Here is a 15,884-nt window from a genome sequence, read left to right on the forward strand (position 1 = left end):
GTCATTTTTAAATGCTTTATAAAGCATAGATAGTCCTCACTTTTGATGAGCTCACAGAATATACTTAAATAATGGGTAACTAATGAGTAGTAACAGCATTAATAAGTTATTCATTGAGCATGAATGAGTGTTTGTAAAACATATACTAACACAGTTGCTAACTCTTTACAAAGTATTAACAACTGAGGTTATCAATGAGCAACAACTTTTTTAACCGTGTTTATTAAGTGCTTAGTAATGTATAATACATGCCATACAGTTAATGAATTCATGATTAATTAAGCATTTACTAATGCTCAATTAGTGCTTAAGTACTTATGAATGGGTTGAATTTACAATGATTAGAACTGTGTCTACTAATGCTTAGTAATGCATAAGTAATTATTTACAAATGATGAGTTAACGATGAATTTAGCACTTTACTAATGTTTAACTAATGATTAATAATGTGTTAGTTGAACATTTAAAACTGTCTTTACAAATGCATTGAACTGCATTACTCATGGTGAATTTCTCACGGCCAGCTCCCTGGCGTCCTCGTAGGGAAGCTGTTTTGTTTGATTTTCAGGTGGGCGGTGCTGGAGCAGGTTTTCGGAGGCGTGGTTCCAGCTCATCAGTGGGATGAGGTTCAGCTGCTCTCCCCCGTCCCTATTTAAGTGGCATCGTTGGCTGGAATCGGCACTGGATCTTAACATCACCAACAGTGTGTTAGACGTGCCTGCCTCGATCTGCTCTGGGAAACTTTGTACTCACTGTTTTTTGTTTGCTCGCAGTTTGGGACCCCGCTCTGCCCGCCGCACGCCTCGCAGCCTCCTGTCGCTCCTGCCACCCGCCTGTTCCAAGTTACCCCTGGACTCGATCCTGATTTTCAAGTGGAACTTTGCCGAGAGCCACCGCGGACCCAGCTTGGTCCACAACTCAGCTTGTGGACTCACCTTTTGTTCTCCGAAAAAATCTGTTGTTTTTTCATCCGCCATCTGTTCTCCTGTGTCGTCTGCTCCTGAGCCTCCGACCCGACCCGTAACAGAATTCATGAGTTCATGAGGAATTAAACCTACACTAAGGAACTTTTCAACCTTAATAAAAATTTTTAATATCTTTTGTGATGATACATCGACTTACAGCTAGTTGAATGACCCCTCTGTCACGGGCTGAGGGCATCAGTATTGCTTTCACTTGGACTAAGCAACTGTGAGGAGGGTGGTAGGAACCCTGCACACTAAAAAAACTCCAAATGTGCTGACTGCTTTACGGCATGCGTCACATCATGATATAACATTGTTTAGCCACCATTAGATTCATTACCTCGTCGCTATCCATCCTTCACACAGCCACTGGAAACAAATGAAGGCGAGTTCAGTCCGACAGCATACACCGGGAGCAGCATTTTACGACGTCACACGCTAGTCCTCATGGGAACTGTAGTATTCCTTCAGGCAAAACACTACCGCTTTTGTCCACTGGTGCCACCAAAATCAATGAAAACTGAAAGTTCCTTAGTGTTGCTTTAAAGGAGCACAGCGCAGTTTGCTCGTTTTATGCGAAACACCGACCCCTGCAGGCCTTAGGCGTAACTGTAGCTTAGTGAAAAGCTCGTGTCTGTGGCATGCGCCCATGTACGTGCACAGAAGAGGGGAACTCCTTCCTCGCTCTTTTAGCAGCGCTCGAGTAAAATTTAAGTTTCTTTTGCCTTGTGGGGTCTGTGCTGGAGTTGTGGCAGTGCGAGAAGCCGGTCTTTTCTTACTTTCTGGAAGCTCCATCCTCAGTACTGCTCAGTTGTTGCTGCTAAGCGTCTGGCGGAGTAATGACGGACAAATCGAAACTTAGGATTACCAGGCCAGCGGGAGCGCGCATTACTTCATGCTCAGAGCGATTCGTACCCGAATCACTCATATTGCTGTGCCTTCAGTGCCCTGCACAGGAAAATAGGAGCGACTGCGATCTTGCAAAAATAGCCCATCAGGCAAAGGTACAAACATGTGTGGGTGTGAATAATTGATAATTTATATTTAAAACTGCGCCGTGCCCCTTTAAGGATTAACTAATTCGTAAATTATGCTTAACTAATGCTTAATAGCATATAGTTATTGTAAAGTGTTACCAGCTTTTCCTTTCTGTTAATGGCAGCATGAATCCTGTCTGTCAGATCAAAGTCAAAGTCAAAGTCAAAGTCAAAGTCAGTTTATTTGTCAAATATGCCATACATAAACACATACAGCACAAATGAAATTACAGTCCTCTCGGACCCACGGTGCAACAAACAAATAAATAAAATAATTTACTAATAACACAGTAAAACACAGAAAAGTTCAGGCCTGAGGTCAGTGGCAGGGGGCAGAGACAGGGAGTGGGGGCAGAGCAGGGAGGGAGTTTAGCTTCCTGACTGCCTGGTGGAAAAAGCTGTCCTTGAGTCTGCTGGTTCTGGCCCGGAGGCTCCGCAGTCTCCTAGCCGACGGCAGCAGGCTGAAGAGGCTGTGGGCAGGGTGAGTGGGGTCACCTGCGATCCTGGTGGCTGTGCGGGTGAGGCGGGTGTTGTAAATAGAGGAGAGGGAGGGGAGAGAGACACCAATGATCTTCTCGGCTGCTCTCACAATGCGCTGCAGGGTCTTGCAGCAGGACACGGTGCAGGCGCCGTACCACACCGTGATGCAGCTGGTCAGGATGCTCTCTACAGTGCCTCTGTAAAAGGTGGTCATGATGGGGGTCGGGGCTCTCGCTCTTCTCAGTCTACGGAGGAAGTAGAGCCGCCGTTGAGCTGTTTTAGCCAGTGATGTGGTGTTGGTGTTCCAGGAAAGATCCTCAGAGATGTGCACACCCAGAAACTTGGTGCTGCTCACTCTCTCCACAGCAGCACCGTTGATGGTCAGTGGAGCATGCTGGGAATGCTCTCTCCTGAAGTCCACAACAATCTCCTTCGTCTTCTCCACGTTCAGGTGGAGATTGTTGTCCTGACACCACGTGGCCAGGCGGCTCACCTCACTCCGGTAGGTTGTCTCATCGTCATTGTTGATGAGACCCACCACGGTCGTGTCATCAGCAAACTTGATGAAGAGGTTTGAGCTGGATGAGGGTGTGCAGTCATGGGTCAGCAGAGTGAAGAGGAGGGGGCTCAGCACACATCCCTGGGGGGCCCCCGTGTTCAAAATGATGGTGCCGGAGGTGTTGCTGCCAACCCGAACTGCCTGTGGTCTCCCTGTCAGAAAGTCCAGCAGCCAGTTGCACAAGGTGGTGTTGAGTCCCAGCCGGTCCAGTTTGTAGATGAGCTGCTGGGGGATGATTGTGTTGAATGCTGAGCTGAAGTCGATGAACAGCATTCTGACGTATGAGTTCTTGGTCTCCAGGTGGGTCAGGGCTGAGTGGAGAGCAGTGGCGATGGCGTCATCGGTCGAGCGGTTGGACCGATAAGCAAACTGGTAGGGATCCAGGGTGGATGGGAGGGCAGACTTGATGTGCTGCATGACTAGCCGCTCAAAGCACTTCATAAGGATGGGGGTGAGTTCGACCGGGCGATAGTCATTGTAGTGGGATGGAGACGGCTTCTTAGGAACCGGGATGATGGTGGTGGCTTTGAGGCATGTGGGGACAACAGCCTGGCTCAACGAGATGTTAAAGATGTCAGTGAAAACATCAGTGAGCTCCTCAGCACAGTCTCTCAGGATACGACCAGGAATATTGTCAGGACCTGGGGCTTTCAGTACATTGGTCCCTTTGAGGAATCTCCTCACGCTGTCCGGGGACAGTTTCAGCACCTGGTCGTCAGGAGGAGGTGGGGCTTTCTGTGCTGGGGTGTTGTTGTCGGCCTCAAAGCGAGCAAAGAAGTCGTTCAGTTGATTCAGCAGAGAGGTGGAGTTGTCACAGGTCTGTGGAGCGGGCTTATAATCCGTGATGGTCTGGATCCCTCGCCACAGGTTCCTGGTGTCTCTGCTGTCAGTGAAACGATCTGCGATCCTCCTGGAGTACTGTCTCTTGGCCACTCTGATACCTCGTGACAGGTTAGCCCTGGCTGTCCTTAGGCCTGCTTCATCCCCAGCTCTGAAGGCAGCATTCCGAGCCCTCAGAAGTCTGTGGACTTCCCCTGTCAGCCATGGTTTCTGGTTGGCGTGAGTGGAGATGGTTCTGGAGACCGTGACGTCGTCCATGCATTTCCTCATGTAAGCAGTGACGGTCTCTGTGTACTCCTGGAGGTCTATGGTGTCGTTGAAGGTGGCCGCCTGTCTGAACACACTCCAGTCAGTGGTGGAGAAGCAGTCCTGGAGTGCCGCTGACGACCCCTCTGGCCACACACGGATTGTCTTCTTCGCTGGTCTGTTGATTTTAACCAGCGGCCTGTATGCTGGCAGGAGCATAACAGTAGTGTGGTCTGAAGCCCCGAGGTGGGGGAGGGGGGTGGCTTTGTAGGCACCACTGTGTGTAGTGAAAACATTGTCCAGGATATTAGCACCTCTTGTGGGAAAGTTAATATGTCCATGGAGTTGTGGAAACACGCTCTTTGGGTTAGCGTGGTTGAAATCTCCAGCCAGGATGAGGAAGGCGTCAGGATGGGCTGTCTGCTGCTCACTGATGTGCTGATAGAGTTCATTCAGTGCCCCACTCCTGTTGTTGGTGGAGCCAGGGGGGATGTATATTGCTGCCAGTAAAACAGCTGTAATTTCTCTTGGCAGGAAGAATGGGCGGCACTTGATGATCATAAACTCCACCAGTGGTGAGCAGTGTTTACAGACGACAACGGCGTCACGGCACCAGGCGTCACTGATGTAAACACAGAGCCCCCCGCCGCGAGTCTTCCCCCCCTCGACGAGCGCTCTGTCAGCCCGGTAGCATGTTAGCCGCTCTAGCTGGATAGCACAGTCCGGGACGCTGTCATTGAGCCATGTTTCCACGAAGACAAGGACACAGCACTCACTCACAGTCTTTACAGATGTCCGAAGAAGGCGGATGTAATCCAGATTTGCTTTAAAAAAAAACAAAACATTTTCATCTCTTTGTGTGGTTTAATAACAATATGCAAGTAAAAAATTAAGTCAAGCAGGCCACACGCATAGAGATTTTGAAAATCTTAAGCATTTTTCAGTCTCTTGTAGACCTCAAAGATAAAAAATCGGGCCTTGATCAGTTTTGATGGTTATGTGTTATGTGTATTGTCACCGCAGTACACCACACATACGAGGGCGTACCCAAAAGTTCCTGGAATTTGACTGTAACTTTTTATTTCTGACATTTCAAAATAAAACATCACTGTCGCCTTCAAAATAATCTCCATCCGCATTATTGCAGCGCTCCAGCTGTGTCTCCCACTTCACAAATGTGTCGTGACACCCGTGCGTAATTGTGCCATTTTTTGCCAGCTGCGATTTTTCTGTCACCTCCTCCACATTTGCAAACCGCTGTCCCTTCAGCTCTTTCTTCAACTTGGGGAACAAGAAAGAGTCACTCGAGGCTACATCTGGCGAATAAGGTGGATGGGAGTGGAGATTCATCTCATTCTCCGCCAGAAACTGCGTGACGCGCAGCGCCGTGTCCGCTGGCGCACTGTGGTGGTGGATCAACCGGGCTCCACTTCACCACAACGCAGGCCGCTTCCTCCTCACATCCTCACGGAGCCGTCTGAGGACTTCGATGTAGTAGTCCTGATTTACAGTTTGACCTGGAGGGACAGACTCGCTGTGGACGATACCCTGGACAGTGAAAAAGCAGCTCAGCATTGTTTTCACTGCTGAGCGGACCTGACGCGTGGACATCTGGCCCTTCTTAAACCGCCCGAACCACTCATGGACCTGAGTCTTCCCCAGAGCATCATCCTTGTAGGCTTGAGGCAACAAGGTGAATGATTCTGCTGCTGTTTTTCCCAGCAAAAAGCAGAATTTAATGTTTGCGCGCTGCTCTGGCTTCCCAGTCAATGTCGCCATTTTGGTAAAATTCGCAGACCGCTGCTGCACTCTGTTACTATAAATAGCGCCTGACAGGCGTCTGTGTAACTCTGGGAGCTCAGCTTTTTCACAGATATGCACGAGGCTTACCTGTAGCACACATGAAGGCCAGAAGTCAAAATTCATTATTATTAGTATTTTATGACCTAATTCCGGTTTCTTTTGGGTACGCCCTCGTATACCAGTCCTCTCACTGCCGATCAGATCCTCCTCCAAACTAAAAGCTTGTGTGATCTCAAACACTGAAGACGACGAATCAACACAGTAACAACAACAAAGCACATCAAGCAACATGGAACAACATTTTATTTTAGGATGAAGGAGAACTTTACTTCCACCCACTTTCATGCACCGGTCCTTACAGTAGGTCTCCAGCGCTGCAGACACATGGTGGCGTTATTTCTAGGAACATGGTGTTTGGGTGTACTCTGTCTATGGTCAGTCAGCTGAGAAACTCGCTTCATGATTGGCTCCATTTGGTTCCACGTGACAGTTCTCGGAGCGATCTCTCAGGATCGCTCAGTTTCGACCACACGCATGAAGATTTTTCGCAGTCCCCGACCCGTTTTGGAGCCAACTTCACTCTTAACACACCACAGACATAAAGATAATCTTATAGGAGAATAGTTCAAGAGCAAAGACAACTGGCCGTTGTCTGTGCAAGGTCAGGAGGAGGCAACATCGGGACAAAACCAGCCGGATTGTCATTATGAGTGTGCCATGCTGTGAGTGACACCACTGCTCACTTCAAAGCTAACCGGCATACTGAGAAAATGTGTGAAAAAAATGTATTGAACAGGCCATTATTAAAACAATAAGCACAACGACAAGGCAGGAATACTTCAGCATAGTGCAGAAATGTTTTATTACTTTTGTTTGAATATGTTGTGATCTAAAGTCAGTAGTATCAGGCAGTAAAGTATCAGGCAGTAAAGTCGGGCAGTATGGACGATTTTCTCGGAATTTAGGGTCCAGCAAGTGTCTTTTTGAATGATGCGCATGCGCCAGACCATCAGAATCAGAATCAGAATAGCATTTATTGTCATTATACAAAAGTACAATGAAATTTGGAGAGCTTCTCCTTCAGTGCAAATATAATAAATTAAAAAAGAGCATAAATAATAGGGGAGGAGAGAGGGCAGCCAATGATCCGCTGTGCTGCCTTGACTGTCCTCTGAAGCCTCCCTCAGCTCCCGTACCAGGTGGAGATGCAGTAGGTCAGCAGGCTCTCAATGGACGAACAGTAGAAGGCCAGCAGCAGCTCCCTGTTGAGGTTGTTCCTCCTGAGGACTCTCAGGAAGTGGAGACGCTGCTGGGCCTTCTTGATAACAGCTGTGACGTTGGCTGTCCAGGAGAGGTCATCGGAGATCTGGACTCCCAGGAACCTGAAAGTGTGGACCCTTTCCACACATTCGCCATTGATGTGGGGGGGGGGGGGGGGGGGGGGGGGGGGGCAGTCACTCCTGTTCCTCCTTAAGTCCACGATGATCTCCTTGGTTTTTTGTGTGTTCAGTGCCAAGTTGTTGTCAGAGCACCAGGTGATCAGCCTCTGGACCTCCTCTCTGTAGGCTGCCTCATCTCCCTGTGAGATCAGTCCCGCCACTGTGGTGTCATCAGCAAACTTGATGAGGCCCAGAGTGTCCAGTTTTATGGCCAGTATGTCCGGGATGATTGTGTTTAAGGCCAAGCTGTAGTCCACAAAGATTCTGGCATAGCTGTGCCGTTGTTCCAGGTGGCTCAGCACCGCATGTAGGGCTATGGTGATGGCGTCCTCTGTGGATCTATTCGCCCAGTGTGTGAACTGGTGGGGGTCAAGTGCACGGGAGAGACAGTCCTGTATGTGATGACGAACCAGTCTCTCGAAGCACTTCATGATGATTGGTGTGAGGGCAACATGGCGATGGTCACTGAGGCTGGATGCAGGTGACTTTTTCGGGATGGGGATGATTGTGGCGGATTTCAAGCAGGTGGGGATGACTGCTTGGGCCAGAGAGATGCTGAAGATCCTGCTCAAGACTCCGGACAGCTGGTGTGCACATACCCGGAGCACCTTTCCAGGTACACCATCAGGGCCCGGGGCCTTCTTTGGGTTCACTGCCAGGAGCACATGCCTCACATCCTGCTTGCCTACTGTTAACGGGGGGATGGCGAGACTTAATGGGGGTGGGGGCGAGGCTGGAGCAGGTGAGTGTTGCTGTGGTGTTTCAAAGTGGGCAAAGAAGCTGTTGAGCTCCTCTGCCAGTGACACACTCAGGTCTCCTGACATCACATAACATCCTTTGAAGTTTGTGATGTTCCGCAGTCCCTGCCACACCTCTCGTGGTCTGTTGCTGGCGAGATGGGACTCTATCCTCCGGTTGTAGACCGCTTTGGCTGTTTTAATTCCCCTTTTCAGATCGGCTCGAGCTGCACTGTACAGAGCTCTGTCGCCTGACCTGAAGGCAGAGTCATGGGCTTTGAGGAGTGAGCGGACTTGGACGGTCATCCAGGGTTTCTGATTTGAAAAAACCCGGATGACATTGTCCACAGACACAGTTCCCATACAGAACTTGATGTAGTCCAGTACCGTCGCTGTGTATGTCTCCAGGTCCTGGTGTTCAAAGAGGTCCCAGTCTGTGTGTTGGAAGCAGTCCTGGAGTCTGCTGAGTGCATCCTCAGGCCAAGTTGTTATAGTCTTTGTGGTGGGCCTGGATCTACGACTGAGGGGAGTGTATGCAGGGATGAGCAGCAGGGGGAGATGATCTGACTATCCCAGGTGGGGGAGGGGTGTTGCTCTGTAGCCGTGCTTGATATTTGAGTACACATGGTCTAGAGTGTTTTCTCCTCGTGTTGGGCACCTGACATGCTGATGGAACTTCGGGAGTAGAGTCTTTAAATTGGCCTTGTTAAAGTCTCCAGCAATGATGCGAACGCCTGCTGCTGTTCGTTGATGACGTTCAGTAGGAGAGAGAGTCTGCAATTTTTCTAAAATGGCAACATTGCCAGAGCAGCGCACAAACATTAAATTCTGCCTTTCACTGGGAAAAAAACAGCAGCAGAAACACTCACCTTGTTGCAGCAAGCCTACAAGGATGATGCTCTGGGGAAGACTCAGGTCCATGAGTGGTTCGGGCGGTTTAAGAAGGGCCAGATGTCCGCGTGTCAGGTCTGTCAGCAGTGAAAACAATGCTGATCTGCTTTTTCGCTGTCCAGGGTATCGTCCACAGCGAGTTTGTCCCTCCAGGCCACACTGTAAATCAGGACTACTACATCTAAGTCCTAAGACGGCTCCGTGAGGATGTGAGGAGGAAGCAGCCCGCGTAGTGGCGGAGTGAAGCCTGGTTGATCCACCACGACAGTGCGCCAGCGGACACGGCGCTGCACGCCACGCAGTTTCTGGCGAAGAATGGGATGAATCTCCTCCCCGATCTGCATAATTCGCCAGATGTAGCCCTGAGTGACTTTTTCTTGTTCCCCAAGTTGAAGAAGGAGCTGAAGGGACAGGGGTTTGCAGATGTGGAGGAGGTGACAGAAAAATCACAGCCGGCATAAAATGGCACAATTACGCACGGGTGTCACAACACATTCGTGAAGTGGGAGACACGGCTGGAGCGCTGCATTAATGCGGATGGAGATTATTTTGAAGGCAACAGTGATGTTTTATTTTGAAATGTCAGAAATAAAAAGTTACGATCAAATTCCGGATTCTTTTGGGTACGCCCTCGTATACGTGGACAGAGTCCACAAACAAACACACAGTACACAAACAGGCACTGAAAGAGAGAGCTGTGAGCCGCTGCGTCTGTATGCGCTACCATACTGCATCAATTCTCCCAACCCATCCAACCCGCTCCTCCAGTGAAAACGCCCATCACATGCCGGGAGCGAACGTGCACGAGCTCATGCTGCTTACATGTGCGTGCACGTCGCTGTTTACAGCACTCAGCTTCGCCCAAACTTTCCCTCACAGACTTTCCTAAAGATTTTCAAGATTTCAGACTCAAAAGCGGAGCTCGGAGCTCATAGGGTAATCCAACACTTGTACACACACGCAGCCAGCTGAGCTGGCCATGTGCAGCACTCTGAACGTCTTTAAATCAGCTCCTTTACCAGGTTGATTGACACGGTGGTGAGCCAATAGTGGAGAGTTGATCAGCCCAGAAAGCCACTGAAAGGAAAATCCTCCACTACTTTTAACTGTAAGTATAGGCTAAGGGTACAAAACTTGAAGTCTTTGACTTTTTATGTACTTTTAATTGTAAGACTCAACAAAAACTTTTTTAGGTATTTCTCTGACACGAACATAGAAAATAAAGAGGTATTATACTCTTTTAGTTTTAGAGGAAGTACAGTTGAATAAACTTCTTTTTTCAAAACAGTTGTAGACTGTTTCCAGGAGCCTTGGAGGGGCTGAGTTCCCTTTTGTCCTCTTCCCTGTTTCGTTTCCTCTTTTTAATATTTATGACTTTGTTTTTTTGCAGCATGAATTTTTTTCTCATTTCTGAGAAGCACTGGAATTAAAATTCGTGGGATTCCTGCCTCGCTGTGTGTATCCTCGTCTGCCCGGCCAAACCATGATGACCAAACTCAGGTGACGGTTTTCAAACACAAGGCTGGAACAAGATCCTCCGTCACACGAGGAGGTTTGTGGTGGGAGGAGTCAGCTGAGGAGCTTTATGTGGCAGTGCAATAGATCACCACTCAGACTGTCTGCTGAAGCCTGGAAGTCAATAAGACTCACCTGTTCAGCTTCATCTGAAGAGCGCCACCAGGTGAGAAACAACTGCAGCTCGAAACATTTCAACACCCATATTTACAGTTTTGTGTTTATCAGGGTATATTTTAATGTAAAACTCTAAATCTTCTGTTTTTAGATAAACTGCACAGAAGCGTGAAATAATTTTTCAACAACATGAAAATACATCGTCACCAAATACAGCCGGTATGTTTGTGTTCACTGTGTCTTCACTGTAAAACTTTACTTAATTTACTGTCATTGCATGTCTTACTCTGAACAGAAATACTGTTAGCACCGATATAAACTGATTTCTTTTTTAAATAGCAATATTAATACTGTGTCTTGAACAACTAATGTTAAGTGTTTTTACACCAACTGTAATGCACTGTAAAATCTCTCACTGAGAATCAGCCTTCGATTATTTCTTTGACTGTTGTAAAACAAGATTCTTTTACAGTATGACAATACAATGAATCACTTGTATTCCTAATTACACAAAAACATAATCTGTGTGTGTGTGTGTGTGTGTGTGTGTGTGTGTGTGTGTGTGTGTGTGTGTGTGTGTGTGTGTGTGCATGTGCGTGTGCGTGTGCGTGTGTAACCCTATAGTGGTAGAGCTATTGATAAGCAATCTGAATATCTATATATAGGGCTGTCTAAATTCAGGTTCAATGAGGATGCTGGCTAATATAAAAATAAAAATTAAAAAAAAAATTATGATGCATAGACTCCACCCCAAATGAAGCACGGGACAACAAATTGAACTTTGAATTGAAATATGCATTCTTCTTCCTTTCTTTTGTTTCGTTTATCAGTTAAATCACATTAAAAAAGGAAACAATGGTATTACAAATCCCAAACAATTCACTGAGATCTCAGAAAGCAAAAGAAATAAATCTACCCTTGAGTGCACTCAAAAGTTTATCTTGACCGGTCATCACTTAATATTTAGTGTCCATTGCAAAAACCTGATAGGACCGTTGCAGCGCTGATGAGAGGAGACTCGGATGATGTAACCAGGCACCAGATGAACAGCGGAATCCAGCCTCAGGAACAGCTGACCAGAGTCAAGCACAGAGAGGCCGGGTGCCGGGGAACAGGGTTCAGAAGGGCCTAAAAAAACAGTCTGCATAGAATGTGCAGAAATTTAACCTTTTTTTTTATATATATAACTAACCATCTTACTTTTACCTTAATAGTCAATTTCTCTGTAATCTGATATCAATAACTCCAAAAAAAAAAAAAAAAAAAAAAAAAAGAATGTCCATGTCCAAAATATACACATTTGGAAATGAATTCACAATTTACACAATAAATCAGGCAAAATAAACAAAATGCACCTTTTGGGCAACATCCACTGGTGGTAGATAGCCAGACTGTTTTTTTTTTTTTTTATTCACCTCTTATTCACTGAAATGGTGAAACATGCATATTTAGCCTCATGTTATGAGATTAGCTTAACAAATACAGAGCATGTTCACAAATATAACTCACCGAGAGAGATCTTCTCAACCACTGGGTTCTCCCACGTTTCAAACTCTCATACCTTAAGGATTTCTGAGTCAAAGTCAGCCAAACATTTAGTTTTGGTTCAGCTCTGTCCAAGTTCTTACAAGTTCTCTGCAGCCCATCCAAGATGGAGCACCAACACGAATTAGAACAAATTATGGTGCACTGCCTCATAGTGGTGGACTAGAGAAGTGCGCATATCCAGTACACAAAGATCATACATCTCTAGAACATCATCAAAGATTAACTATAAAAAAAAAAAATACAACTACAATTTTTGCATGGGAGAAAAATTTACAGGGTTACACATGTGTGTTTTACAGTGCAAATAATTAATTTTAAGTGATTATCAACAGGTTGAAGACGTGGCCTCGGCCGTGACCTCAGACGCGACCTCAGACATGGCGGTGGCTGCTCTTGGTCAACCTTTCACCCTCGGGATGCTCGTTGACGCTCGCAAAGATCGACTGACTCCGGGTGAGTCTGGATCCACAGGATCACAAGGAGTGCTCACAGACAATGGTTTTCAGAATGGCTGGCTGACACAACACAGTCAGTGTGTTCTCATGAGTGTTAAACCTGACAGCGGTAGTGATTGTTACAAGTAAGTGGTTTTATAAGTGTTGGTGGACAATGGCTTTCAGAAGTGTTCACAGAAGATGGTTTTAGAAAATGACTGATAGTGGTGTTTAGCAATGTTCACAATTGATGGAATTGAATCAATTTTGATGGATAATAGTTTTCACATGAGTTCAAAAGTGTTTTTTTCACAATATTTCCATTAATATTTTGCAACATGATGCAGGAATATTAACAGACAGTGGTTTCGAGAAGTGTCCACAGTCTGTGGTTCAGGAATGGCAGCCTGTCCAGTGTTGGTCCTGCCTTTGACTGAAGGCAGCTGAGATTCACTCTGACTCACACCTCCCTGAATTGGATAGTAGTTTTTAGTATCAACTGAAAGTGTTCAACTTTGTCACATGCCTCTTGGTTTCTTGTTTGTTCAGGCTTTTTGCTGTGGGACGATAAAACCATACAAGAAAACACAGAGGTGACGCCTCACTACAGCAGTAAAACCTCAATTTCTACGTCCGACTCCACTGAATCCAAGACGTCTCACCTCGATGTCGACGCCTCTCTGAAAGCCAGTTTCCTGGGCGGTCTGATAGAAGTTAATGGATCTGCCAAATACCTGAATGACCAGAAGAAGTTCATCAACCAGAGCAGAGTGACCTTTCAGTACAAAGCTACCACTAACTTCAAACAGCTGTCTCTGGCTCATCTTGGCAACATGGATCCACAACAGATGAGTGTGATTGAGAAGGGCTTTGCAACACACATTGTCACCAAGATCCTTTATGGGGCAAATGCTTTCTTTGTGTTTGACAGTGAGAAGTTGGACTCGAGCAGCGTGCAGAAAATGGAGGGCAGCATGGAAGCTGTCATCAATAAGATTCCCTCCTTCACTGCTGAGGGAAAAGTCAAGATCAAGCTGACTGAAGAAGAAAAATCTCTCATTCAGAAGTTCTCCTGCAAATTTTATGGAGACTTCATTCTTGAAAGCAACCCTGCAACATTTGTAGATGCAGTGAAGACCTTTGCAGAGCTGCCGAAGCTGCTGGGAGAACATGGAGAGAAAACCGTCCCGGTGAAGGTCTGGTTGATGCCACTGAAGAACTTATCTCCAAAAGCTCCTGATCTTCTGACAGATCTCAGTGTTGGTCTGGTGAGGAGAGTTGAAGAAACTCTGGAAGACGTGAAGCAGATGGAATCCAGATGTAATGAATCTCTGGTCGATGGAGTGGGAGAGGATTTCCCACAGATTCAAGAAGACCTGCATCATTACCAGAAGCTGTGTAATTACTACACATTTAATCTTCAACAGACCCTGGAGAAGAAGCTTCCCTCCATCCGTGAAGGCAAAGAGGATGAGAGCTCACTGAGACAACTCTTTGACAGCAGAGACTCATCACCGTTCAGTCATGAAAACCTACTGAAGTGGCTGGAGGGTAAAGAGAGAGAAATCAACGTCATCAGGTCCTGTGTAGAAATAATGGAGGGAGTGAAGTTCGTCCACAATCAGTCCGAACTTGATCGAGAAGTTCTCAGTCCAGGTGTCCAACATACTCTGTGCTTTGTTTTCACCTCTTTGGAAAGTGCTGACCCCTGTCTGGATGCAATGGATCAATACCTGGATTCATTTCAACCCAGAAGCACCAACGATGTCCCGTGGTACTACTCAGATGAAGTCCTAACCAGAATGAGAGAAAAAGCCAGAACCTTCCATGATCTCGCCAACATGCACAAGACTGACTCAAACTTTCGCTTCCTTGTAGCAGCCATCGAAAATAAGAAATACACGGGGGAAAGCATCTACTACTACAAGGATGGCCTTCTAGTCACTGATGATTTTTCCAAACCAGACTTTCCTCCAGCACAAATCAGAAACGGAGATGATCTGATCTGGTGTAAGTCTCCCATGAGTCTACAGAGTAAAAAAGACCAGGAACCTTCCTGACTGTCACTTTAACCGCTGTTCTGTTTCTCCACCAGACACCAGTGAAGAGCGACAGTCCTTCATCGACAGCCTGAATCTGACCCAGGGGGTCATGAAGGTCTCACACGGAGGGGAACAGTCTCATCCTGAAGACCCCAAGAGTTTTGATCCATTCTCACTCTTCATGTCCTGAGACAGAGATTTATTTAACACCCATCTGATCTCATTAACACTCATCAGTTTGTTGTGAGAATTATCATGTTACAAGTTTGCAAAGATTTTATGTTATGCATAGGGCTGCAGCTATCGATTGTTTTAGTAGTCGATTAATCTATTGATTCAGTTGGTCGATTAATTAATTGGATTTTATATATATATATATATACATATATTTGTTTTTGTTTTCTTACATTTCTTTTTATTTTATTTTGAGAAGCATAAAACTCACCACTGACAAAAAAAAATGAACAACTATTAATGCTTGCAGTAACATTTATTAAACTGCACAGGAACACTCATTGCTAAGACGAACATTGCACTTTAAATTCACAAATTATTCAAAGGGGCTGTATCATGCTTTTTTAGCTAGTCCAAACCCTAGAAATGGCATTAACATGGTAATAGTCTATTTTTGGCGCTAAGGAAAAGCCATTTTGTGTGAAATAAAAGATTTTCTGGGGGCTAATTCTGAAACCCGGAAGAGAAAACGCTCTGTTTCACTGAAAATCCCACCTCTCCCCCTGTGGACTTTGACTGACAGCGTACTTCAGCCAATCAGCGCTTCAACACAAATACGCTAGCTAGCTTTAGCTCTTTAGCTCTTTAGCTCTGGCTTCTCTATATGCAAAGACACGTGAAAACGTCTTTTCCTGTTAGAAACTCACCAAGCGCAGACTCTTCAGACTCTTGCTCTTGCTTGACTGTTGCTTTCAGACGATGGTTAAAGTTTATCTCTGTAATCGGAGTTACGGCCAGCACCCACATACTGCGGAACGGCTCCGCTGCGCTGTGCCGTGAAGTTCGCAGCACTCCGCAGCACTTACGCACCCATTGAAGTCAATGAAGTCGCAGGCAGAGCGCGCCCACTGCCTGCGCGAGTGCTGCGTCGAGCGTACCCCCGCCGTCGTACTGCGGAGAGCTCTCCGCACAACTTCAGTCCAGGTCTATTTTTGCCGGAGGCACAGCAGAGCCGGAGTCAATTTCCCATAATGTCAAAGCACCAACAGGAAACCAA

General features: G+C 46.5%; 1 protein-coding gene across 1 annotated transcript; it reads left to right on the forward strand.

Moving 5' to 3' along the window:
* The first annotated feature begins 10,599 nt into the window (after positions 1 to 10,599).
* LOC115392937 (stonustoxin subunit alpha-like) lies at positions 10,600 to 15,114 on the forward strand. The gene is made up of 5 exons (XM_030097631.1): positions 10,600 to 10,678; positions 10,781 to 10,848; positions 12,510 to 12,630; positions 13,161 to 14,621; positions 14,707 to 15,114. Exons 2-5 carry the CDS (start codon positions 10,819 to 10,821, stop codon positions 14,841 to 14,843), a joined length of 1,749 nt encoding a protein of 582 aa, XP_029953491.1. The 5' UTR covers positions 10,600 to 10,678; positions 10,781 to 10,818; the 3' UTR covers positions 14,844 to 15,114.
* Positions 15,115 to 15,884: the final 770 nt, after the last annotated feature.

Source organism: Salarias fasciatus, chromosome 8 (assembly GCF_902148845.1).
Source record: "Salarias fasciatus chromosome 8, fSalaFa1.1, whole genome shotgun sequence".
Classification (NCBI taxonomy): domain Eukaryota; kingdom Metazoa; phylum Chordata; class Actinopteri; order Blenniiformes; family Blenniidae; genus Salarias; species Salarias fasciatus.